The 23,678-nt window shown below is 40.8% G+C and overlaps 2 protein-coding genes across 3 annotated transcripts; one reads left to right on the top strand and one right to left on the bottom strand.

The window, feature by feature from the left end:
* The first annotated feature begins 1,019 nt into the window (after positions 1-1,019).
* Positions 1,020-21,436, top strand: LOC116929601 (calpain-9). The gene is given in 17 exon segments (XM_032936862.2): positions 1,020-1,685; positions 12,457-12,568; positions 14,603-14,846; positions 16,193-16,272; positions 16,470-16,571; positions 17,377-17,517; positions 17,579-17,657; positions 17,795-18,165; positions 18,304-18,476; positions 18,675-18,846; positions 18,848-18,956; positions 19,580-19,737; positions 19,862-19,931; positions 20,017-20,349; positions 20,416-20,608; positions 20,795-20,850; positions 20,921-21,436. Coding segments are annotated over 17 exon segments (2,472 nt in total). The 5' UTR covers positions 1,020-1,633; the 3' UTR covers positions 20,948-21,436.
* Positions 21,360-23,677, bottom strand: LOC116929605 (neuropeptide FF receptor 2). 2 transcript variants are annotated; one of them, XM_032936867.2, is made up of 8 exons: positions 23,461-23,677; positions 22,990-23,221; positions 22,622-22,914; positions 22,516-22,546; positions 22,258-22,436; positions 22,034-22,177; positions 21,792-21,965; positions 21,360-21,733 (listed from the first exon to the last, which is right to left on the bottom strand). In XM_032936867.2, exons 3-8 carry the CDS (start codon positions 22,892-22,894, stop codon positions 21,527-21,529), a joined length of 1,008 nt encoding a protein of 335 aa, XP_032792758.1. In that variant the 5' UTR covers positions 22,895-22,914; positions 22,990-23,221; positions 23,461-23,677; the 3' UTR covers positions 21,360-21,526. The 2 variants fall into 2 exon arrangements, with proteins under 2 accessions (XP_032792758.1, XP_032792759.1); XM_032936868.2 differs by having other exon boundaries at positions 22,990-23,216.
* Position 23,678: the final 1 nt, after the last annotated feature.

Raw genomic sequence — 23,678 nt, 5'->3', positions numbered from 1 at the left:
TTGCAGCCATGGAGACACCAGAAGCGGAAAGCTAACCCGAAAGGCAATCTCTCACGTATATACGGCAGCTATTTATTAATAATAAATGCAGTTGTGATGGCATTTCGGGATGTCATAGCTTTTTCTTTTTGCGCTATGCGTTTCATTTATTTATTTTTTTTTTTACCCCGGCTCGTTTTGTGGCTAAACTTGTGGACATGATTGAAATTCTACCGACCAAATTGCCGGTGTGAGACGAGAGGAGGTCGTTGGGCCAGTCTTAGTCGACCGGTTGAACAACACCTGAATAATTTTTCGTGGCCCCCTTTTTCTTATTTTGAGCTGCCGGAATGGAATGGGCCGTACATGGGAGATTGAATATGATGACCGTAGATGGGGCGTAGGGAAGACCTCGAAAAAGAGAGAAACAAAAATAAAAATAGAGACGAGCATGCGTAAGCCAAAGAGGGAAAAATGATGGCCATCAACGGTCCGGGCCATTCGTTTTACCTTTCATCTCTGCCCATTTACTTATAGGAAAAATGGTTATTTCTATAAGATGTAGATGGCTAATAAATCACTTTTTCTCGCTATCGTCATTGTCTCTTCGTGACGACGAGGACGTCGGCGTCGCTTGTTGTTTTCTTCTCTTTCCATCATCATCACTGTTTTCCATTATTCTGAATACAGATTTTTTTTCTTTTTCTTTTATTCTCATCATTGCGATTGATCACGCTCGCACTGCTGACCAAAATTAGAAAATAAAGGTCTTTCCCTTTCATTTGTTTGCCCTCCCCTTTCGTCATTCCTCTCTTTTATTCTTTGGTTGGATTCACGCGGGACTCGATGAGGGTTTTTTTTTTTCTTTTTCTTCTTTAGTCCCATCCATTGGTGATTGTATACGGCGCTATCGGCATTTTTTTTCCTTTTTTTTTCGAGTTTTGAACAACAAAACAGGAGCAACAAGAGACCAGTTGGTCGGTCGGTTTGGTTAGTTCTTTATTTTGTTGTCGTTATATAGTGTCCGGCTGGTCGGAACGGGCCAGCCGTCAGTTGGCTACCATCCACCTTGAGAGTAACAACAATACTCCACACACGCAAAACGAGACATTTTATTTTTCACGAACGAATTCCGGCGTTTAAGCAGTGCAGTACAGCGACTCGCACCTGTTGCTCACTCGTTTACAAAAAAGAACAATAACAAAAACAAAATTTTATTTCGCATTAATGGACTACGTGTGTGTGTGTGTGTGTCTGTTTGCTTTGGTGTGTCGGTGGTGCTGCTATTATCGGGGGGTCGTTCAGTGTGCGTGAGGGTGTTTCCTTGGCTATCGTCGGGAGAGAGTTTTTTTTTTTTTGCGGGCGCCATTTTTGGGGGGGTTTTATTTAACAACAACAAAAAAAAAACGAAAATTATTTGCTGTGTGTCTGTCTGTCGGTCTGTGCGTTCGTTCAGTCTCTGAACCGACCATCAGCCCCCGCGGCCACACGCACTCACGCACCTCTCCATCACGGCTGCTGCCGCTGAAAAGAAAAGAAAAGAAAAAACAACTTTGTGTGTTTGATAGATAAATCTTTTGGGATTTGTCTTGAGCTGCGTCTCCTTCCCCTCGTGAGTCGTCGTGACCGTTAGCTCTTAATATTTTTGTATACTATGCTGTACAAAAATTCGACCGAGCCGCCCCCTCTCCCAACAACACCAGCAGGTAAAGACAATTTTGTTTGTTTTCTCTGGCCGGAAGGTACCGTACTTTTCACACACGTACACTGGCAGTTGTACGAAGCTTTAAAAGAAAGAAAAAAAAAAACGTGATTTTATATTGACGTGACGTGATGAAATAACAAACAAATAAAATTGACTGACTGCAAGGGCTGAAGGTGTGCAGAGAATGGCAAGGGTTGCAGGAAATTCAATTAGCTAAAAACTCGTTTTGAATAATGCAAATGTTGCTAGATTTCATGTTTATCGCAACACTAAACGCTTTGCTTAGTTCCTCTAAATTTGTGCGGGATTGTTTACGTCTGACAAGAATCGGAATGTTCTCTCATTTTCGAACGAAGAGTCGAAACAACATCGAAACATTGGGAATCAATTGTGGCAGCAGGCGATATTGTTATCATCCCGTGTGAAATGTTTTTCTTCGGTTCCACAATCTTTTCACCTATCCATGCGACACGCGTGGAATACAAACCGATTGCAACTGTCGGGGTTTTCCCCCTATTGTGTTGTCATTTCTGCCGCAGTGAAGCGAACGTTTGTGAACGGGGTCGTCCGAAGTCTCAGTTTTCACGGTCTCTTGCTAATTACGCATCACCCCTTGCAGTAATCAATGCCGACCACTATGCGACTTTTCTTGTTGCCATTTGAATTTTTTATATTTTCTCTTTTTATCATCCTCTTATCCCATTGTTTTCAAAAGCTGTTGTTTGCGTAAAGCCACACAAGTGGAGGCGCGCTCTTAAAATTTGGTGAGAGATGGTCATCAGGTAGGAAATGGAGACGTACACATTGTATACGTGCCGTTCATTTTTATGCTAGGCTGTTAGAAAGAGAGAGGGGCCGCCCATTTTCGAACCTTTTAAAACTTCACTCTAGCCGAGTAGTTGTTGAGAATTACTCTCGTTTTATTGTCCCTTTCTCGGAGATGAGTAACTACCACGAGTGCGTAAGACAAATGTGTTCTAAGGCAGACAAATAAATGTGGTTCAACGACCAGGGCTAGCGGCTGATTTTTGGTGGTCCGCTATGCAAATGCACTCAACTCTTTCTGGTATGCATCTCCTCCCAAAGAACAACAACAACTATGTACTTTTTTTTTTTTCGGTTATTATTGTTGATAATATTACCCTTTCGTGAGAACATTGTCAAACGTACTTTTCTTTTCTTTAAGAAAAAAAATTCACATGGAATCCTTCAAAAGAGGAAAGAAAATGAATACATTTCTTCCTCGTTCTTATTTCATTCTGTTGCGGTCCCTTAGTTTGTTTTTTGTTTTTTTTTTTTTTTTCACGCTGCTCTGTCATGCGCGCACCCATCAACTCTTGTCACCTGTCCAGAAAGACAATCGTTGCTTTCGAATGGGCGGTAAAGTCAGTCTCCGGTATCACCTGCTTCACTAAGATAAGCAGGGGGAGGAGGAGTGAACATTAAAGATGCAACAACGGAAAACGAAACCAACGTCCATCGCAAATCTTAATATTTAGCGCAACCAAATTTAGACATTCACCAGAAGGTGCACGGATGTAGTTGTTGTATGTTGAAGAGAAGAAGAAGAAAAAAAAAAAAAAAACGGTTCGTGTAATGCTAAATAGTGGAAAGTCGTCGACCGACTGGAACATTTTTGCTGCCGTGTTTCGACATACTTGAACAAGAGAGAGATAGAGAGAAGAGGTCGAAAGGTGTACGGTACTAGCGTAAGCATTTGTAACTGCCATGACGTTAGTACCTGTTTGTTTGTTCTGTTTTTGTGTCTATGTTTTCAATTGATTTTTGTTGGTTTTTTGTTTTTAATGATGCGCGTCACACATTTCCTGCTCGACTGGTAAATGAGAGAAACCTCCTAAACCTGTCGAACGTGTTGCTTTTGTTTTCTTTTTGGCCCGGGTGTCGACGACTTCCTCTCACCCACATTGCCAAACAAAACAAATTGTAAAGAACTGGAAAATGTGCAATATAGGACGGAGATAATGTCAGCCATGTAATAGAATGTAAACAACGAAATTAAAAATAAAAAAAAAAAGGAAGGGAAGGGAAACTGGCTGTGTTGCAGCGATAACACGTATGCGAGGTTGATGTGTGTATGCCGGTAGGAGAAAGAGGTTGATGGCATTTGTTTTCTCTCCTTTTTCTTTCTCACTGTTCCCGTTTTCTCAGCCAACACACTCACAAAAACAAAAATGTTGGGATGTGATTTAGTATTGGACGGATGGATGGGGCAGGTGGGAATTTTTTTTTTTCTTTTTCTTTGAACGTCGATGGGGTTCGGCGTACTTTGGCGTGACCGCCAAATCACCTCACGAACGGTAGCAAACATGGAATCATGGAAATCCAATCTCGTTGATCCAGCTTTTGTTTCCAGCTTTGAAATCAATGTTCCGCAAAGGGAATGAAAAACAACAAAACGATATATATACGCTGTTAGATGTAATCGAATTCGGGCCTCCCACTTGGAATTCGGGCTGTTTCAAAAACCGAAAAAAAGGGACAACGTTTTCTTCCTGTTGTTGTGTTTTACAATCTGGTTTTCGTGAATTTGTATTTTTATCGCCAATTTTTTATCTGGCAGTCACGACAATGCTGCGTGTGGTGTCCGGTCGTGTCCGCTTGGATTATTATTTGTACTAGAGCTCGTTGACCGACGATTATTTAGACAAAATATGAACGGCTTGTTGTTCTAGGGTCGTAAACTTCTCTGATTCGCCCTCTGGTGTTTCTTTTTCCAATCATAATTGACAAAAGGCATGTGCTTGCACTTGAAAACAAAGGAATCCCCCCACAGTCGGATGACACTTCCCTTCTAAAAAAAAAAACAACAATAATAAAATTTGAAAAAAAAGGACCACAAAGAAAATAATTTTCGCCCCGTTTCCTGTTCTCTTTGGGGCGTAAAGCAAGAACGAACTTTAGCGCACGTTCTCCCATCTTTTTGTCGTAGCCCGACCATAAACGACTCCATTAAATCGGTCCTTTTTTCTTTTTCTTTCTCTCTCTGTACGACGACACAATCGACGCAGATAACAAACACAAAAACAACAAAAGTTTGAATTACTTATCCATTTAGAATGTTTAAAGGCCAATTTTATAAAGGGAAGAGAAGAAGAAATTGGTTTGTCCAATCATGAGACGGCAAAACGACTGGAACGGTCGGCCTTCGTGGTGTGCCTGTAGCTCGTAATTTTTCTGTCGAGCAAAGTCAAGTCTTTTTTTTATATTTCATTTGTCGTCCTCTTTATTGGCTTTTGAAGAGATAAATGTTGAACGAAAATGAGTTTCGTGCATTACGCAGCGTGATATCCGATCGTCGCACGCGCGGCTTCCGTCCTCCTCTCGTTTATTAAAAATGTATGCAACCCTCGCAACCGCGAGCAATCAGTCGAAACCAATCGACGATGACATTCGGGAACTAACCCATTATCAAAGACCATCTTGAATAAAGAGCAGCGCCACCGCCGTGTCAATTATTCAAATTGTTTCGCTATCGATTGCGTTTGGTTGGCACCTCGCAATCATCAGAGGTCATCAAACGCGTTTTTTGTTATTTAATCCCGATGAAAGGTACAATCAATCGTTGAACGTTTGTTGTTGTTTTTTTTTTTTGAAAAATATCCTTGACTTTATGTCTGTTGGCATTGACCAAAAAAACTGTGTCGTGGTGTTTCACGTCGGAAGGGGTCAACCAATTGTTTTTGTTTTTTTACCCTCACGTTTCTTGTCTTGAACATTTTGTCGGCGGGCGGATGAAGGGAATTTCAAGAGAACAAGTTGGCAGAGGTTAGAGGGCGCAGACTGTTGAAAATGAAGCGACAATTCCCGTCTCAACAAAAACGAAAGGCAACAGTTTTAGGCCTTTCCGTGTGACCTCCCTGCTTTTATTTTTAAAAACAATTCTTACTATCCTTAACCCTTTATGTTTATTCCGTCATTGTGTCAGCGGAAGTTGGTCCTTTTAAACATAAAAAGGGGGGGGGGATTGAATCGAAAAAAAAAAAAGGACTTTCAAAACAAACTCATCAAAACCTGAATTCGAATGCGTCTAAAGAAATAATATTTCCCAATATGATTTGCTTGTTTAAAAAAATAAATGAGGGCTTGGCCTTGTATGGCTTATGTTTATTTCCGTCTCTAGTGGTTGTAGTTGTAGTTGTACAACTATACAAGTGTATATGACTCGTCTTCGTCTTTCATTCGAAATAGCCGGCCGTTTTTCGCCGTGCACGCCAAACCCTTTTTCTGTCCTTCAACGATGTTATGCAGTTACCGCATCTGCATTCCGCTGACGTCATGACGACGTGGACCTCGAAGGCGAGAAGGAACGGGACAAACGAAGAGGTGAAGACAGGAGGAAAAAAATGTAAAAAAAAAAATAAAAAAAAAATGGGTTAATTAGATTCCGAGAACCTTGTGGTGGATTCGCTCAAAATGTGCGTTTTCTCCAGTTGTAGAGAGATGGAATGAAAGAAGGGCATCAGCAAATAGCGAAACACGAAAAGACTTGCGCGTTTTTATGGCTTTCAAATATATTCCGCCTGGCCAGTCTGGCCTCCCCCCACTCTTTCTTTGGGCATCTGCTCATTTTTTTCATTTTCGACAGTTCATTTTTTTGAGAGAGGAAAAAAAAAATCCGCATGGCCTCTCCGTCCGATTTTGGACGTCAATAATGACTAGCTGAGCCTATATGGAAATAACTAAATACTTTGCATGTGGGACGTAACTTTCTCCCGTTTTTTTGGTTTAAATCTTTATTTACCACATCGGCAACGAACTAGAAGGGAGAAAACATGGGTAAAAATAGTGTTTTTGGGTTTGTTTTTCTTTCTTTTTTTTTTTTTCTTGTACTACCACGCGCTCCCAATCATGAACCGTCAAACCCCAAAAAGGGCCGGATTGAATGCACGGCCGCGCACCACCTCGATCCGCTGCCTCACGCGTTTTTTGTTTTTCCTTCTTCTTCCCCTAACGTCATCAATCAAATGGAAATTCGAATGAGAAGCTGGAGAAACAAAAGACACAACAATTCGTTCAACACCAAAAACTTAAAAAAAAAAAAAATCAGATTTAAAGAATTTATTCTTAAAAAAAAAAATAAAATTTTTATTCGTGCCCTACGAACGGGAGAAAAGAAGTTTATGAAACACGCAGTCCCGCGTGTCGTGCGCGAGGTGTTTTTCGCTCCGTTCCGGATGATGAATCCACTGCTGAACGTTAAAATACATTCAAGGTACCATATATAATATTTAAAAAGAAAAAAAGGGGGGGAGAATGAAAGTAGTCTATACCGTCGAAATTCTAGACAAAATCATCCATCACACACACACACACAGCGCCAATGCGCCATGGATAGCGAAAAAACAAAAAAATTCCGACAATATTTAATTTTGATTTTTTTTTTTTCTGTTTTTCTTAAGTGATCAGGGACGCGGTCATCCGAGTTATTTCAAACTCTTTCATATTTTAATGATGACATTGTGATTCATCAATTGATCAGTGGCGATTTTTTTATTTCGTTTTGTTTGGTCTGTCACAAAAATGTTGAGACTAAAATTTGACACACGATAGTCACGAAATAGTGAAGCAAATAATTGACGAGCTAAAATGTGTGTGTTTTTTTTAAAGCAAGAATTCCTGTCCAGTCACGCTGTTTTTGGTGTTCTCCCGTCCGTTTTTCTGCTCAATCACCCAGCAGCATTGTTCTCCTTTCTCTTCCGTCTCATCCATTTTTTTTTTGTATTTATTTTATGCGCTCAGTCTGTGTGCTTGTTTCCATCATCTCGATGCTTGAACGTGTTGTCTGTCCAGGGCACACCAGTTCCATAAATGCCATTCATTCATTCCCCCGTATCGTTTCCTTTTTACTTTCTTTTATCGCGAACAATCAAACCGCAAAATAAAAGTAAAGCTCTTTATGTAGCTTGTACGGGTTTATCGTTAGCCGAAAGACGTACGAATGTCGTGAGAAAAAAGTTTCAAACAAAAAATGTATACATCTATACGATTATTGTCTGGTGTAACATACCGTCGATGCAACAAGTTTTGCATAATTCTGCGGTTGAAATGGAATAAGAAAACGACGTCATTTGGAGTTGAACGAACTCACAGTGATTGAGGCAGGACTTTTAACTTGTTCACAGATTGATTATGTTTACGAACGATTTTAAAGTGATGAGACATGTGAAATAATTTTAGGGGACGGTTGAAAAAGAGCCTTGCAGCCGAAGACCGCACGCCTATTTCGAGCGCTCGTCAAAGGAAACTGGTTGAACCACATCCGCGTTTCGTTCGTCTGGCTAGGGGGGGGGAATAGCAGCAGTTGATGAGCGTCTGTGTGTGTGTCAATGACGTGGGATCTAGCAAGTTCTTATTTTCTTTCATTCTCATATTTTTTTTAAAGGAGAAAACGAATTTTTCTTGTTGGCTTTTTCCCCGTTGACTTGCTGCAATTCTTTCGGCCATCGTCCAATTACACGGCGTCCTCTTTTTGTTTTGCTGTTGTTGTTGTCTCACCAAATTGAAATGACTGTTATTCTGCAGGTGTGTGATGTAATCGTAACGGGGCGCTGGCCAAGGGTCGACACAAAATAATTTCTGTTGATTTTTTAATTACCTGGCGAGTTAAAAGACCGACATTTCGTGAACCGGCGGCTGGCGATGATGACAGGACACTCGCGTTACGCTTCCCGGTCTCATTAGTCATTTACACCGGTGCCGCTGTATAATTAATTCGTTTTTTGAAACCGGCAGTTTAAAGAGAAAAAAAACGTAGCAACTTGATAATCTTTTCAACGTTCTGACCTTTTCCCCATTTGAATCTGATCACCGTGATCGTGTGTATCTTTAACAAGACGTGTCCAATTGAAATTGAAAGTTGCGACAGGTGCTGACATCCACCTGAGCAATTTTTTCTTTTATTTATTTATTTATTTTTTTAAACCATCTAGTGGTTTTTCCATTTATTTGACATTGAGCCAACGTTATTTAAAGAAAAAGACGAGGCATCTTTTTATTTTCCCGTTCATTCGTGCGGAATTGCTCCGGACACGAGTAACAGACGGGAGCACTCGAGGGCTTGTTTTTTAAAAAACTAACTTTATTTTGGTGAAACAATATTTTTTTTTTTAAGGACGGGACAGCAAAACAACAACGGTAGTTTCCGACGCCCTGTAGGTACAACAACAAATTGTTCTTTTTCTTGTTGTTGCTGTTGTTGTTGTACGTATACACTTTCCCTTGGAACGAACTGCACCTTGCAACGTTGTTTTATTCGTGGAATGTTTTAGATGAAAGAAAAGGAAGAATAAAAGAATGGACGAAATACTCGGCACATTCTTTTGTAAATCTTACCGAGAAAATAAGAAAAAGAAAAACAAAAAACATTTAAAAAGGGGGGAGCAAATGACGAGCAAGAACGAAAACGATGACATTGCCGCCGTTCGCATGTCCAGAGGAAACGCCCGTGGAACAAGATGCCCGGAACGGCGGATCTTAAAGGGCAAAAAAAACAAAACAAATCAAGGGACCAGCCGTGAATTTTCTGAACGCGCACAAATTTTTTTTTTGCGTGCGCGCGCGCGTTGGTGGGTAACCAATCGCGAAAAATGCGTAAACGTTGGTGTGTGTGTGTGTGTGTAGGCAAAAGAACCGGTATGGTCGGTTGGCGATGGATGACTTTGTCTCAATTGAGAGAAGATGAGCCTCGTTTTATTCTTGATGTCGTGAATCGACGTTCAACTGGTCAACAAAATACAGGCGGTGCCATCTTGAATATTTTCTCCTAATCTCCATCGTCCAAGTAAGGACGTGGCGCAAAGTAAAAGCCTATGCTAATTGTTTTTGTGCCTTCCTCCGTTTTACATTGACGCGTTTCTCGTAGCTCGATCGTGATGCTAAAAAAAAATGCTTCAACGAAGAAAACGCATAGAGGCCCAGAGGGGGTTACAGTACATACACACATGTACAAAGAGAGAGAGAGAGAAAAAGAGCATGAGAGCCAAGTCCTTTATAGCCGTTTCAACTCTTCTTATTTATTTATTTTTATTTAAAGAGAAGAAGAAGAAGAAGGAAAAGAAAGGCTGAACTCGCCGGGAGTGGCCCACCAACAACAAGGGTCTCCTCCTTCTCTAGCGAGTATCGAAGAGGTTCTCTGCACAGTCGCTGTCGGGTCGTCGACGTGAGAGTTTGGTGTTTGTTGGCTGCCTTGCGTGCACGGCGCAACTTAACCCCAAACCTTTGAACCATTGCGTCTCTAAAAAGGGGGAAAAAAGCAGAGAAAAGTCTCGTGTTATTTGATTTTTATTTGTGGATAATCATCATCACGAATCATCTGCGGCAAAAATCGTGAGAGTGTAGACCAACTGTCAAGGCCGGCCCTTTTGTTTTGTGTGTTGTTGTTCTCCTGTGTGTGTGTGTGTTTTCTTTTTCGTGTGTACACTTTGAATGAAGTGCGCTCGTTAGTTGTTTGATAATTTTAAAACTACTGGTTTAGTGTCTTGCAGTGACCTACTGTTTTTCTTTTTGTTTTTCTTTAAAAACAATTTTTTTTTTTTTTGACCTGTTGATTACGGGCTGTGTGTGTAAACCTTGAAAGAATTAAAAAAAAACAAAAATGGAACACGGAGAGGATGAAACTCGGAATTCGACATCATCATCATGAAATTTGTTGACAATCTGTTTGGTCATCAGTTTCGTCCGTTATTTACTGCATCCACCTACTGCCTTGTCCTTCACTTATTCCTCCACCTACACCCAGTCAGACGAGCCATGCCACACAAGTGGAGATCAGCGCCGATCGGTAAATCATCAAGTCCAAACTCGTTGCGCATCATCGGTAAAAACGAAGTTATTTGAGCACACGAAAACCCATCGTGCGGTGCGTGCCAATAACGGGAAATCTACCAAAGGATCAAAGGGGGGGGGGGGTTTCTCTTTTCGCCTCGTCAAAATTCATCGCATTTTCTCCTTAATTTTTTGTTTTTTTAAAATTTATTCGAGAGTTGTTGGTGTATACCTGGCCAACCACCTTAATGATAATGGAGCCGTTAATAACAAGATCATCATCAACGTAATGAGGAGAAAAGAGTGGAATAGCAGGAGGAAAATAGGATTTTGAAACAAAAGAGCATATGGTTAACAATAGAACAAAAGAGGCGTCTATTTTCGGTTTGCGTGGATCCGTTGGAGGATCATTTTCAAACGATCAATCGCGCGCAATGTCGTCGATTTCTCTTTGCTTGTGCAACTTTCCATTACGTGTGTGTCAGTGTTGCCCTGCGTGCGTGTATTACAGCCAAAAGAAGAAGGGACCTTTCATCGCAAGAAATGGATTTGCGTAGACATTTCTCTCTCGTGTCGCCTATTCAGTTAGACATTTTAAATCTTTAGAAGAAAAAAATGGGACCTTGTTGATGTGTCACCTGAGCTCCTCTTGCGTCGCGGCCTGCGCCGAAAGAGAAGTCGAGCGTAGATGTTTAGGTTCTTTATAATGACATACAAAAATTGTATTCATTTGTTTACCTCCTTTGCCCTTTCTTTTGATTTTGATGTACAGAAGTCGATTAGATTCTTTTTTCGAATGCTCTGAATTCATTGTTTTACGTGTTGCAACATCGAGGGTGCGCAATAGGCGCGTTGTTTTTGCAGCGACTTTCACTTGTAACGTTTGTCGTGTTTCATTCCTCTTGCGTCATCGAGAAAAAGAAGCTTCTAACAAAAGAGAGTGAAAATAAATAAAATAATAATTCTTTTGAGCTTCCGGGATTTATGGTAACATGATAGAGGACGACACTCGGGTGACGAAGCAGAGTGCTGTGCCTTGTGTCCTTCGACGTCTCTCACGCAACAGGCGGATGGAAGGGTGTGTGTGTGTGTGTACGTGCGTGCCTTATGGATAGCAACAACAAAAAAAGTTCTTATAAATTTATTTTGTTTTCTGGCCAGCGTCTCACCTTTTTTTTTTCTTTTCTTTTTTTAAGTCTGCGTAGTTGTCTGTAGATTTTTGAGATGACGTGTTCGCCGTGGCGTGACTTGAGATCCTCCCGGCGGCATCCCGACACTCTTTTTTTTCTTTCCATCTCATTCCGATTTTGGAATTTTTTTTCCTTTTCTTTCACAAGGAAGAGTTCTCTCTTATTTCAGTTCGTGTCAACATTTTTCCCGCCGAGAGAAAATAAAAAGAGAGAGATGGTTGGTGACAAGTGTCAAAGTCGCGTGAATTGTCTCTCGTTTCATTTTTCATCTTCTTACGGGATAGAGAGAGAGAGAGAGATGAGACGACGCCAACAATTTCGAGATATAAGTTTTATTTTATTTTGAACGGACAGAAGAAGAAGAAGAGGAGATTCTAAGCTGGATCTCACATTCCTCCTTCAATTGATGAAAGGACATGAGAAATAGACAACGACAGCATCAAATGAATTGTTTACGTTTCAACCGAGTCATTCCTCCATTTTTTAAAATTTTTAAACTGTTGTATTGTCGACAGTTTATTTTTGAAACGCACATTTGTTTTGCATGTTAAGATCAACTTGCGTTTAGACGTTTTCTCGGCGTGTGTGTTTAAACATATATTTTTTTTTAAATTCATAATTCGGTTGCATTTCTAACACCCCCCCACAAAAAAAAACAAACAAAGCAAAACGCCGCAGTTGTTTCAATAATTGAGTTTGGCAAAAAATGGCCCAGTCATCAGCCCTTGTGTGTTTGTCTTTCAATCAAGGACGAGTGTGAATTTTTATTTATTTATTTATTTTTTTCTTTTGTTGCAGCAGATGGAGCGGTTCATCGACAGCAACACCAACCAGCACCTCCGCCACCGCCGCAATGGGCAAACAACGGATGGCCGCCTCCGCGTGAAGACAAACAGTCCACTTTATCACGGTGAGTATTTTCTTCGATGCAATTTTTTTTATTTTTTTTATTCGTTTTTAAGTGTAGACATTCGAAACAGAGAGACCAGGTTCATTAACAGGGACGACCTTTTTTTTTTCTTTCTTTCTGGCCTTCCCCCCGCCCCGTCCACAACAATCCAACCATTCCATATGTTTTATTATTACACAATTGGGAGGAGTTTTCTTGTTTTTAATGTCCTTATTATTCCTTTTGTTCGCTATTCTCTCCGTGTCGGGGTCCTTTTTTTTTTTTTTTTTGAATTCTAGAGGAATAAACAATAGCCCCTAATTGGCGGTGTGTGTGTGTGTGTGTTGGGGCTAGCGAGGAACTTTTTTTTTTGTTGTTGTTTTTGTTTTCGGCTTAGACGTGTGACTTTGGCGGTGTTTCTCTGTGTCGTTCACTTCAATTCCGGTTGTTTTTTTTTCATCCCCCAACGGTTTCTCGTTCCCTTTTTTGCGGTTTTTAATTCCCCTCCCTCCCCCTTTTTTTTTTTTTACCCACATTTTGTTTTTGTTTCTCATCGAATCCCGCAAGAATTCTTTGTGACAACTTCATGCGGGCAGTTTGAAACATTTTTGACAGGTGTCATTAACGTTTCAACCGGTTGCCTGCAGCACGGACGTTTAATTTGCATGTTGCTAACGTTATGCGAAAGCAAGAATAAAAAAAAAAAAAGAAAGCCAAATCATAATTTCCAGTGTTGCCAACACCTGAAAATGGAGTCTTCTCTTATTCTTTCCCCTTTTTCTTTTTTTTAAAGGAAAAGGGGCTAATGAAAAGTCGGTGGGGGTAGAGAGAGAATCGTTTATCGTGATGCGTTTAATGGTACGTAAAAACACAATAGTTACGCATATATTATGAACAGGTTGAAGCAGATCGAAATCGTTGTAGTAGCTTCTTCTTCCTCCACCTGCTCGTTCTAATCATTCGGAAAAGCTGCGTCAAGTTTACCCCCCTTTTTTTATTTTTTATTTCTATTTTCCTTTGGCCAGCTGTATAATCCAGCGGCTGCAAAGCAGTATCCATTGGCTTTTAATAATCCCATTTTTTTGTTTTTTTTTTTTTTGAATGAACCTACCGGAGGGGGGCTATGCATTAGCCGGAGAGATCTCCTTCTTTGCTCCGTGTTTCAAAACAAAAGTGGATATTTTTTTTTTTTAATATTTTTCCTTATAGACTTCGTCTTTTTATTTTTACCGTTGTTGTTGATTGGAATATGCTGCAATCAAGAGTTCGTGATGCGCCGGGAGCGGCCGTTAGCAACTGAAAAAAAAAATGTTTTGAAATTATTATTTCTATTTCTTTTTTTTAAAAAGAAAAAGAGACTTAAAAGAGAAAAATAGCAAGAGATAAGAGCGTGATAAATACGCGTGCACGCAGTCAGTCTGACTGATCGGCCAATGTTACCGCAATGCACCGTTTGCTGGACAGCTATGAGAACGCATACCTGTGGACCTGTCTAGCTAAGATTGAAGCTAATAATAACACCAATCAAATAGAAATATTCGTTCCAAACGGGAATGTTTCCCTCTCTCTCTTTTTATTATTATTATTATTATTTTGCTAGGAAATAAAAATGTGTTTCCATAAAAGGGGAACAATGACTTTCTTTATATTTTGCTATTCATTATTCTTCTCTAAAGAAAGCCAGTTTTTCTTTTTGTTGCAACGTTTATATTCAGTGCATAAAGATATCTTGGTCGAATGAAAACAACAACCTTGGACGTGTGTACATGAGATCCATTCATCTCTTCGTATCGTGCCAAGAAAATGATGATGTTCTTTATCTGCTTAGATAAAAACCAGGATTTCAAAATTAAACCTATTGCTCATCGTCGTCTCCAAAGGATCAGCCTAACCCGGTTGTTAGGGCAAACAACAACAAAAAAAATGCGTTGGGTTAAATTGTTGATTGCCACCCTTTGACTTGATGACTCTTGTAGAAAGAAAACAACATGAGAAAGAAGCACAAAATCATTATTGAATGTTCTTTTTCTTCTTTCATTCTCAAAACAAAACAAGGTACTGGACGAATGAAAAGACGGCCAAGGACCAAGGACGTGGAGGTTTGGCCAGCGGCGCTGCTGGGGGGACGAGCGTCGGAGGTGCCCGGCATCTGCCGTCCAACTACCACCAGTTGAAACGCGTGTGCCGCGATAGGGGATTGCTCTTTGACGATCCCGATTTCCCGTCCACGACCCGATCGCTCTATGCCAACAAGAAGCCGGCCAATTTGGGAGGACCCATCACCTGGCTCAGACCGCACGTAAATTCATTTTGACACATGTTTAAGTTCGCCTTCTAAATTTGGGGTTTTTATTTTTTTTAAGACTTCGATTATTGTCGTTTTGAATTGTTTTAGCTGTGGGGAAAAAAAAAACTAGGTCAAGTCAGTTTTGCCTGTCATCACGTTGTGCGTGCCCATTCAATCTCCATTCGATTCGAAAACGGTGAAGAGGAAACGGAGGAGAAAGACGATAGTAAAAAATAAAGCATCGCATTTGAGATTAATGATGGTATAGTCCACGTGATGGATGAGATCAAAATTGTCAGATAAGAATTTTCTGTTTGGATGATTCGACCTACATCTTTTTCGTTAAGTCTGTTTCAACACCATCGTAGTCTTGTGATAAGGTGCATGTTGTTCTCATGTTCAGACAACGAACGAACGAACCAATGGGTGTGGCAAAACGTGTACCGTAAAGAAGCTTTTGTTTCGTTTTCCTTTTTTTTTTTTTGTTGTTGTGAACTTTTGGACGCCGCCGTGTAGTACTAGTAGTAGTAGTTCCCACACCTGCGGCTCTTTTTTTTTGTTTTCTTTTCTTTTTAAACGATAAATTTAAATCTCCCGGTTCTGAGCAATGGTTGGCATCGTAGGCAAAATAGGAGTGGCATTTTTGTGTTAATTTTTTTTTTATTTATGTTTTATTTTATTTTTTTATACGCGTTATGCGTAAGTTTCGTGACGACCCCGGCAAGTAACAAAAACAAAACCAAGAATTATGAAAGAGCATTCCGTTATTTTTTATTTCAACTAATGAGCAAAAAGAGAGAAGAAAACGGCAGCGGAATTAAGGTTATTTCAATTATTTTATCAATGATTTCGGTCGTGATAAATGCAACTCTTTCTTTTTTTAATTCACGTACATTTATTTTGTTTTTATTTGGCCTCTGAGAATTCTGGGAAGAAATCTGAATCTTACATCTCCCGTCACGTGAAAACGGGACGAAGAATCTTTACTGAGAAAAAAAAACAAATTATAATTATGTAAGAGATTATAAGGATGCATTTTTTGTTGGGTATGTTTTTCATTTGTAATTGCACTTTTGTACGAGTGAACTTGTTGTCCCGAAAAAAAAAGAGAAAAAATCCCGTACCGTGCGAATCTCGTTACACCCGTTCCGGTCTTCTACCTAATTGGAAATACCGTGACCGTGACCGTATACGTGTGTTTTCATACGTGCAGCATTAGTTTTCTAGCGGGAGGCGATTCACGAATTTAAACCCCACGAACCGACTTCCTCTTTATGTGTTTCTTTTGAATCTTCTTCGCTTTTTATTTTTATTATTTTTTTCGGGATAAGGCTTATAAATATTCATTTGATTTGAAGGATATTTGCCAGCGGCCAACATTCATCGCCAACGGGGCATCACGGTTCGATGTGGAACAAGGCGAACTGGGCGATCCTTGGTACTGTATTTGCTTCATCTTTATGTTTAAACGTGCGCATCGTTTGCGCTCCTAACAATGAGTCGATTACTGTTTACCTGTTTTTGCAGACGATTCACCCAATGTTTCCTCCACTTCGTTAACTGATTATGAAAAGACGATTATCTAAATGTTCGTTGTGTTTGTTTGGTTTTTTTTGTTCCTGGAATTAACAACAGGTTATTGGCTGCCATTTCGTCCCTGACACTAACACCGCGCTTCCTCGATCGAGTCGTCCCGCCCGACCAGACCTTCGACCTCCACTACTGCGGTCTCTTCAGGTCCTCAACCATTTTCTTTTTTTTTTTTTAATTCTTTTTTCTTTCATCTTCTTCACTCCCCGTTATCCTTATTTTTTTTTTTACGATTGAAAAGATACCACGCTAGTATAGAGATACACTTATAGGCTGGCATATAAAAGGTATCGAGGTTTACGATTACGAGTCTATACGCATAATGAGATGCTAGTTGGTTGAGGATAATCGCCGTTTTCTCCGCTGCACGGCCTATTATTATAAAAGACACTCAATTTTGATTTCTTTCCTGTTGCTCTGATTCATTTTCAACTGAGCGCGTGCGATTTCGTTTTTTGTTTTGTTTTGCCCCGATATTCTTTTTCATTTTTTTTTTTTATTGAGCAACTCCCAAAACGGAAACATTTTACTTGAATTCAGGTCGAAAAGGCCATTCCTTTGATGTACCGTTGAAATAGATCTATGATGAATGAGTAGCGGCTTTCCTTTTTGCCCGAATCTCAATTTTCTTTAACTACCTGCCGAATGCCCATTAACAAAAACGAGTTAAAATGTGAAATAGCCAAGAAAATAGTAAAAAATAAAAAATACCAATCGAACATCGTTATCAGGTTTCCGGGCGGATGATGACGTTACACATCATCGACGTAACGATTCCCCCCCCCCCTTTTTTTTTTTCTTTTTTTTTAATTGACTCTGTATAACGATGAGGCCGGGAGGCATGTCGAAATAGTTTATTCCTTGTAACAATCGTCTTAACATCAACGTCAATCAAATTGTCTTGGTCTTCATATTTGTTTTGTTTTCACAATTGCCCCGAAAATAAAAACAGGTTTCGGTTCTGGCATTTTGGCGATTGGGTGGAGGTGGTCATCGACGATAAACTGCCCACCGTGCGCGGCAAACTAGTCTACCTGCATTCATCCGATCCGCAAGAATTCTGGGCCGCTCTGCTCGAAAAAGCTTACGCCAAGTAAAAAAATTCAACAAAAACAATTTCAAATCATTTCCAATGCTTGAACATTGAATAATAGGCTGTACGGCAATTACGAAAACCTTCACGCGGGATTCACGACCAAAGCCTTGCAAGACCTTACCGGCGGCATTGTACAGGTAATAAACAAGCTGGAATATTTGACATGACATCAACTGATATTTCTTTAAACAAAAACACAAAATCCTTGTTTGGGAAAATTGATTTAAACAAAAAAACAAACAAATGAAATCTTGAACATCTGTTCCTTGTGCAGAGTTTTTGCCTTTCTCAGCAAGACAAGTTCCTGACCTACCAGGTGCTGAACAGCGCCGTGCCACGATCGACGCTTCTTATCGCCAGCATCAGTTTCGGCGAGAAGGAAAGCTCGTCGTCGGCGGGAGGTAAACAGCCGCGGGCGTTGCGACTGCGCAACGGTCTCATGTCGCAGACGGCCTACAGCGTGACGGGATTGGCTCGGGTGAGGAGCAGCAACCGCGGCGAAGTGCCGCTCGTCCGTTTGAGGAACCCTTGGGGCCGTGGTGAATGGAGCGGCCCATGGTCGGAGCGCTCCTGGGAATGGGACTCGCTCTCGGAGCGCGACAAGGAATTATTGTCCGTCCGCGTCCGTAACGAAGGAGAATTCTGGTATGTGTGTTGCTTGTTTATCCCGTCGTCGGCAGGGGCCAATCAAAATAGACGCGTGTTTTCACAATCAAAAATGGAAATGTTTTTTATTTGATTTTTGGATTTTGGATTTTGATGTCGTTTTGCTTCGTTTGACAGGATGTCTTTCGAAGACTTTTCTAAGCAATTTACGCACCTGGACTTGGTTCATATCGGCCCCGATGATTGGATGAACGAGCCAGCGCTTCATTCGAAGAAACCTTGGCGAGCTGTTTTGGCTAGACGTAGATGGCGAGCCGGATATAACGCCGGAGGAGGGCCGCATTACTTGGGTATGTAATCTTCGATTATTGTATACACAAGTCGATCCGCCTCCTCCTCTCCCCCCCTTCTTCTTTGTGTGTGTGTGTGTGTGTGTCGAAATTGTCTGATCGGAAAGATACTATCAAATGCCATTCATTTGATTTTCTTTCTTTTATGGTTGTCTCCTTTTACGATTGTTACGCGCGTTACGTTCGGAAATCGGACAGAAACGACGGCCATGAACCCGCAGTTCTTCGTGCAAATCCCTCGGACGGCCGCGACCAGCTCCAAGTGCCATGTCGTGGTGTCCGTGACGCAGCACTACGAGACCCGTGACGGACTTCTCGTTCTCGGCAAACAAAAGAAAATGGGCGCCGGCGGTTGCGCTAGTGGCGCTGGAAAGCGGTGCCGGTTCAGCCATCAACCGTGCCATGCACGCCATCGGTTTCGCCGTCTACGAAGTGCCACCCAACGTCAACCGACTCACCGCTCACTTTGTCGCCGAGCAGGTAATTATTTCGCAAAATCTCGATTCACGATGTCGCATTTGTTGTTGTTGTTGTTGGTGTTGTTGTTGTTGTTGTTTCGTAGAGTGGGCTAGATCGATGCTAGAGCTCTAGTCGATCTGTCTGCCCTTTTAGTCACGTCCATTTGATACGATCGGCATGCAAATGAGGTGCCGATCAGCCCGAATTTGGTCAACGTGTGACGAACACGATAGACGAGTCCATTTCTCTTTGTGTGTCCTAGTGGCTCCATATGGATGGGTTCGTTTTTTTTTTGGAATTCCATGTCACTCTTAAAAGGAAGAAACAAGGTGTTCGCATTCGCTTTGCGATTGTCATTTGTTTCCTCGTTTCAAGTTGAACACTTGGTTTGCCAGATTGATTCACTGTCCATCTGAGTTTTGGTGTCTACTACATTACGTAGACAGGATACTATTAGCATAACGTTTTGGAATTGTATGCCAACGAGTCAATTAGGTTTAAAAGTTGGCTTTAAAAAATATATATATGTAAAACGATAAAGAACCGGTACATCTGGTTTACTCCGCCACGAGTTGATTCGAGTCATTGACATTTGTTAATTTATTTTATTTTTTGGTTTTTCGTTTCGTTTCCTGAAATGCCAGAAACCGCTGGATGTAACCAATCATTCGGTAGCGAGGGAAGTGGTGACGTTCTTTACACTACCGCCGGGTGACTACGTGGTCGTCCCGCAGACGGGCATCGCCCACTGCGAGGGTAAATTCCTGTTACGCATCTTCACCGACGAGCACAGCAATATTTGGTAACGCAAAACAAACAGAACCTTGTTTTTTTCTTTGTCTTTGTTGGATCAGTTGATTGGTTGAAATTCTTGGTCATTTGTTAAGAATTTCGTTAACATTTTTTGAAAACTCGTCTTCTTCCAGGGAAGTCAACGAAGATAACATGATCTTCAGGAACGTGGCGGCTGAAGGTTTCGAAGATGGATTTAAACATGTAAGAGAAATTAGCTTTTGAAATGTAATGGCAGCGATGGTTTGAAATGAATTGTTTGTTTGTTTTTTCTCTCAATTGTTTGCAGCCAGAAGTTCGGAGCAGTTTCAGCAAATTGGCGGTCAAGTATCCCACGGAAATCGATGCCGCCATTCTGATGAAAATCCTGAAAAATTACAATTGTTTCCGATCGACGGCCAACAGCGTCGATCTCGCTCGTCCGGTCAGCGTCAGCAGCAACGTCGGCAGTCCGTCTGGTTGCTGTGCCAACGTCCCGTGTTTCAATTCGCTAATGTTTTCGGAGAAGCCGCCCAGTTTAGAGCTGTGCAAAAGTCTTATCATGCTCAGGGATTTCAACATTAGTGGAAAAATTAATTTGATTGACGTGCCAGCCCTTCTACACACGCTCCACTTTTGGCGGGTAAGATGAATTTTTTAAAATAAATCCATTCAATGGAATGAGCTGATTTGAATTCGAACTTTGCAGGTGGCCTTTAGCAAATATGATCGAGCTCATGGCGGAAAGACGAGCAGCTACAACTTGAGGCCAATTTTATGGGAATCTGGATTGACTGTCAGTAACAAAGTACTCGAATGTCTGGTCCTTCGCTTCGCCAAAAATCGGGTCCTCACAGCCGAAGCGTTCGTCATGGCTCTCGTCCGACTTCATTTGGCACACGGTACTTATTTTTTAAAAAATTCTATCATGCTGTTCCCCATTCATCAAACGAAAGCGTTGGTACCTTTCCCGCTCTGTGGTTGAATGCCCTGGGCCGCCATTTTGTGGCCTTGGGTATCCATTGCCAACCATTCGAGTTGTTTAGAAGTGAAAATTCATTCATTCTTTTCATTGACTGTTACCATAGAGAGATATCTCAGCATTGACTCGAAGATGAAGGGTAGTCCATTATCCCTGGAAGAGGTAATGAGTGCTATCATCGTTTTGTTTTTCTTCTTTGTGTTAAATCATTGCCTTTTCTGTCCTTGTTTAGATGATTTTGATGACCATTTACTCGTGAATTTACTACCTTTGGAACCACCGATTGTTAAACGAGATCAAGGATGACGATATATACATGAAAACAAAAAACTACAAGAAAACAAAAATTGTTATTAAAAAAAATACCAGTCAATTTGCCCGCTCTTGGTAATGTATACAGTAAACTTGTCTTTTGATCAACGACGTCCGTTGCAATGAATTTCTTCGTCGACTTCGACTCCACCACCTTCCATTCTCGCTTCGGGCAAACTCGTCGCCGGATGTTGCGGCCACACGTTCAACCGTTTGGCGATTACGAAGAAGAAAGAAAAAGTGTATAAACAAGTCCAAAAAGACACCGAAGGCTAATACCAAAAAGTAAAAAATAATTCAATTAAAGTTTTTTTTTTTTCTTTTTTTGTTTTTTTTTCAAATGAAACATTTAACTGCACTTAATCAAGAATCGTGTATTTCGTCCATTGTTTCCACAATAATAATATATATAATATGATATTTGTTTCACTGCAAAGTGTTTGTGTTATAGAATATCTTCATTACAATCAAATGTAGTTGTGGTCGGATCAAGTCACATAACATATGTTTGGTTTTGAAGTTTGTTTCAGTCGGAATTTATTCGTCCGTTGTTCGATGAAGCTGACATTGCTGAAGCCACTGGAGTGACGCCCCACTTCAGGGACGGAAATTGTTTGGCCGCCGCTTTTCTGAAATTGTCATTGCAGAATCCGTAGATGATGGGGTTGAGGGCTGTATTGACGCACATGACGTAACGAGACGTGTACAGCAGAGAGCGCAGCCAATCAGGGATCTTTATTTGAATGACTTCATTAGTTGTCATTGACAGTGTGGTCGAATTCGATACTCACGCTATTGATGCTGTTTCCGAGGACTACTTTGTTTCGAACGATGATGGAAATGGTGAAAGGCATGTAGCAAATAAAGAAGCCGATTAGAATGAAGAACAGCATCCGAATGATTCGATGTCTCTGGGCTAATTGCTTCAGTTGAATGGCCGAACAGGTAGAAGTCCGCTGTTTCATCTGGCAATGGCAAGACATTATTCACATCTACATCCCATATGACGATAAGTTTGGTACCGTATACATACTATGATAAAGATGAAAATGAAGAGGACAGTCATGACGATTAACGGGAACCAAACAAGAATGGCGTCCAGGGAGATGTAGTAGATAAAAGAAAATGAAACATTGTCGATGCACCACGATTCCAAAATGTCCTTCCATTGACGCTCCTGCATTCAACAAAGTTGACTTAATGTCATTGACAGATCATCAATTTGTTTGATTTGTAACCATCAATACTCGTTCGTACTTTGTAGACCCGTGCAGTTATGAGGGGGCAGGCAATTGCTGACGAAAGGATCCAGATGACACCACAAATGATGTATGCTGCCAAGTGACCCATTCGCGGACGAAACGGAAATACAATTGCAAAGAACCGGTCACAACTCACAGCTAGCAAACTGAAGACATCTACCAACATCAGCATCACTTTTTGACAATAAAAATTGAATTATCAATCAATTGTGTTTGAATTTTATGCATATTAGACAGTCCAACAGTGACTTACCTCGTAGAAATCCCTCTATTTGGCAAATAACCTTCATGAATGAGAACAAAAAAAATATTAATTGAGATCGAACGGTCAAGGGAAAAGAAATCGAATGTTATGAGACCGCTCCAAGAATAAACATTTGGTAGAGGTCGATGATGAGAATGATCCACGGGAAGAGAAGTATGGTCAAGAGATCGGCGATTGCCAAATTCCAAATGAAAATGTTGATGGACGTACGCAGAAAACGATTGGTCGCCATAAGATAAATCACCAAGCCATTGCCTACGAGGCTAACGATGATGACAGGAACGAAGAAACCGATTTTCAGTGCGCACTCCCATGTTGGGCGAACAATCCATAACGGAAAAGGAAAGTTGATGTTCGAAAAATCCATTTCGTTCAAACTTGAAGTTCCTTTAAACAAATTGTTCGTAAATCTATCTCAACAGCTCTTCGTAGTGTAAAGAAAAAAAATGAGGAACAACTTACCGTTCCAAACGTCCAAAAACTCCTGGGCTGATGCGGAATCAGCAAACTTTTATCCTATTGATAATATTGAAGAGCCAGTTTAAACAATCCCAACTAGACGTGAGATACTGAGGGACGCTCTCCATGACACCGGCCTACGGTAATAGCTTGTGAACTAATCACGTAATATTCGTAATTGCAGTGACGCACGTTCAAAGGGCTCATATCGGGAGCAAGCAGTACGCCTCCTAAACTTAATTGAATTGTTTAAATTAGATGAAGAGGTTTACAACTTGTTAGATGATAAGCTGCCCAGTACTGTACCCAGTACATTTTGGGCTTAATTAGTTCAAATATTAGCAATCCAACGTCGACGTGTCATTGGAAGATTGACCAATATTTGACACGCATACTCAGTGGAACTAAACATCTAGATTATAATTATGTCTTTTTTGCAGAAAGTCCGATTCTTGGATATGATTTCTCACTTACTTGATATGCGAAAGGCTCTCTGTTCTAGTCATGACTAATGGCAATTAGGACGATGGTGGGTACGGTCGACTTATCTAGATGCCATCTAAATGTGCGGAAATCAAAATATAAAGGTTAATATAAATCAAGGTAAGGAAGGCCTTGAGTGTGTTCCTTAGCTATTTCATGGTTGTCCTTCATTTTTCTTCCGGTCTAGGAACGAATTGGTTTCATAGTGG

This window comes from Daphnia magna, linkage group LG8 (assembly GCF_020631705.1).
Source record: "Daphnia magna isolate NIES linkage group LG8, ASM2063170v1.1, whole genome shotgun sequence".
Taxonomy (NCBI): Eukaryota; Metazoa; Arthropoda; class Branchiopoda; order Diplostraca; family Daphniidae; genus Daphnia; species Daphnia magna.
The sequence above is the reverse complement of the archived record's forward strand: the minus strand, read 5'-3'. Positions and strand labels throughout refer to the sequence as shown.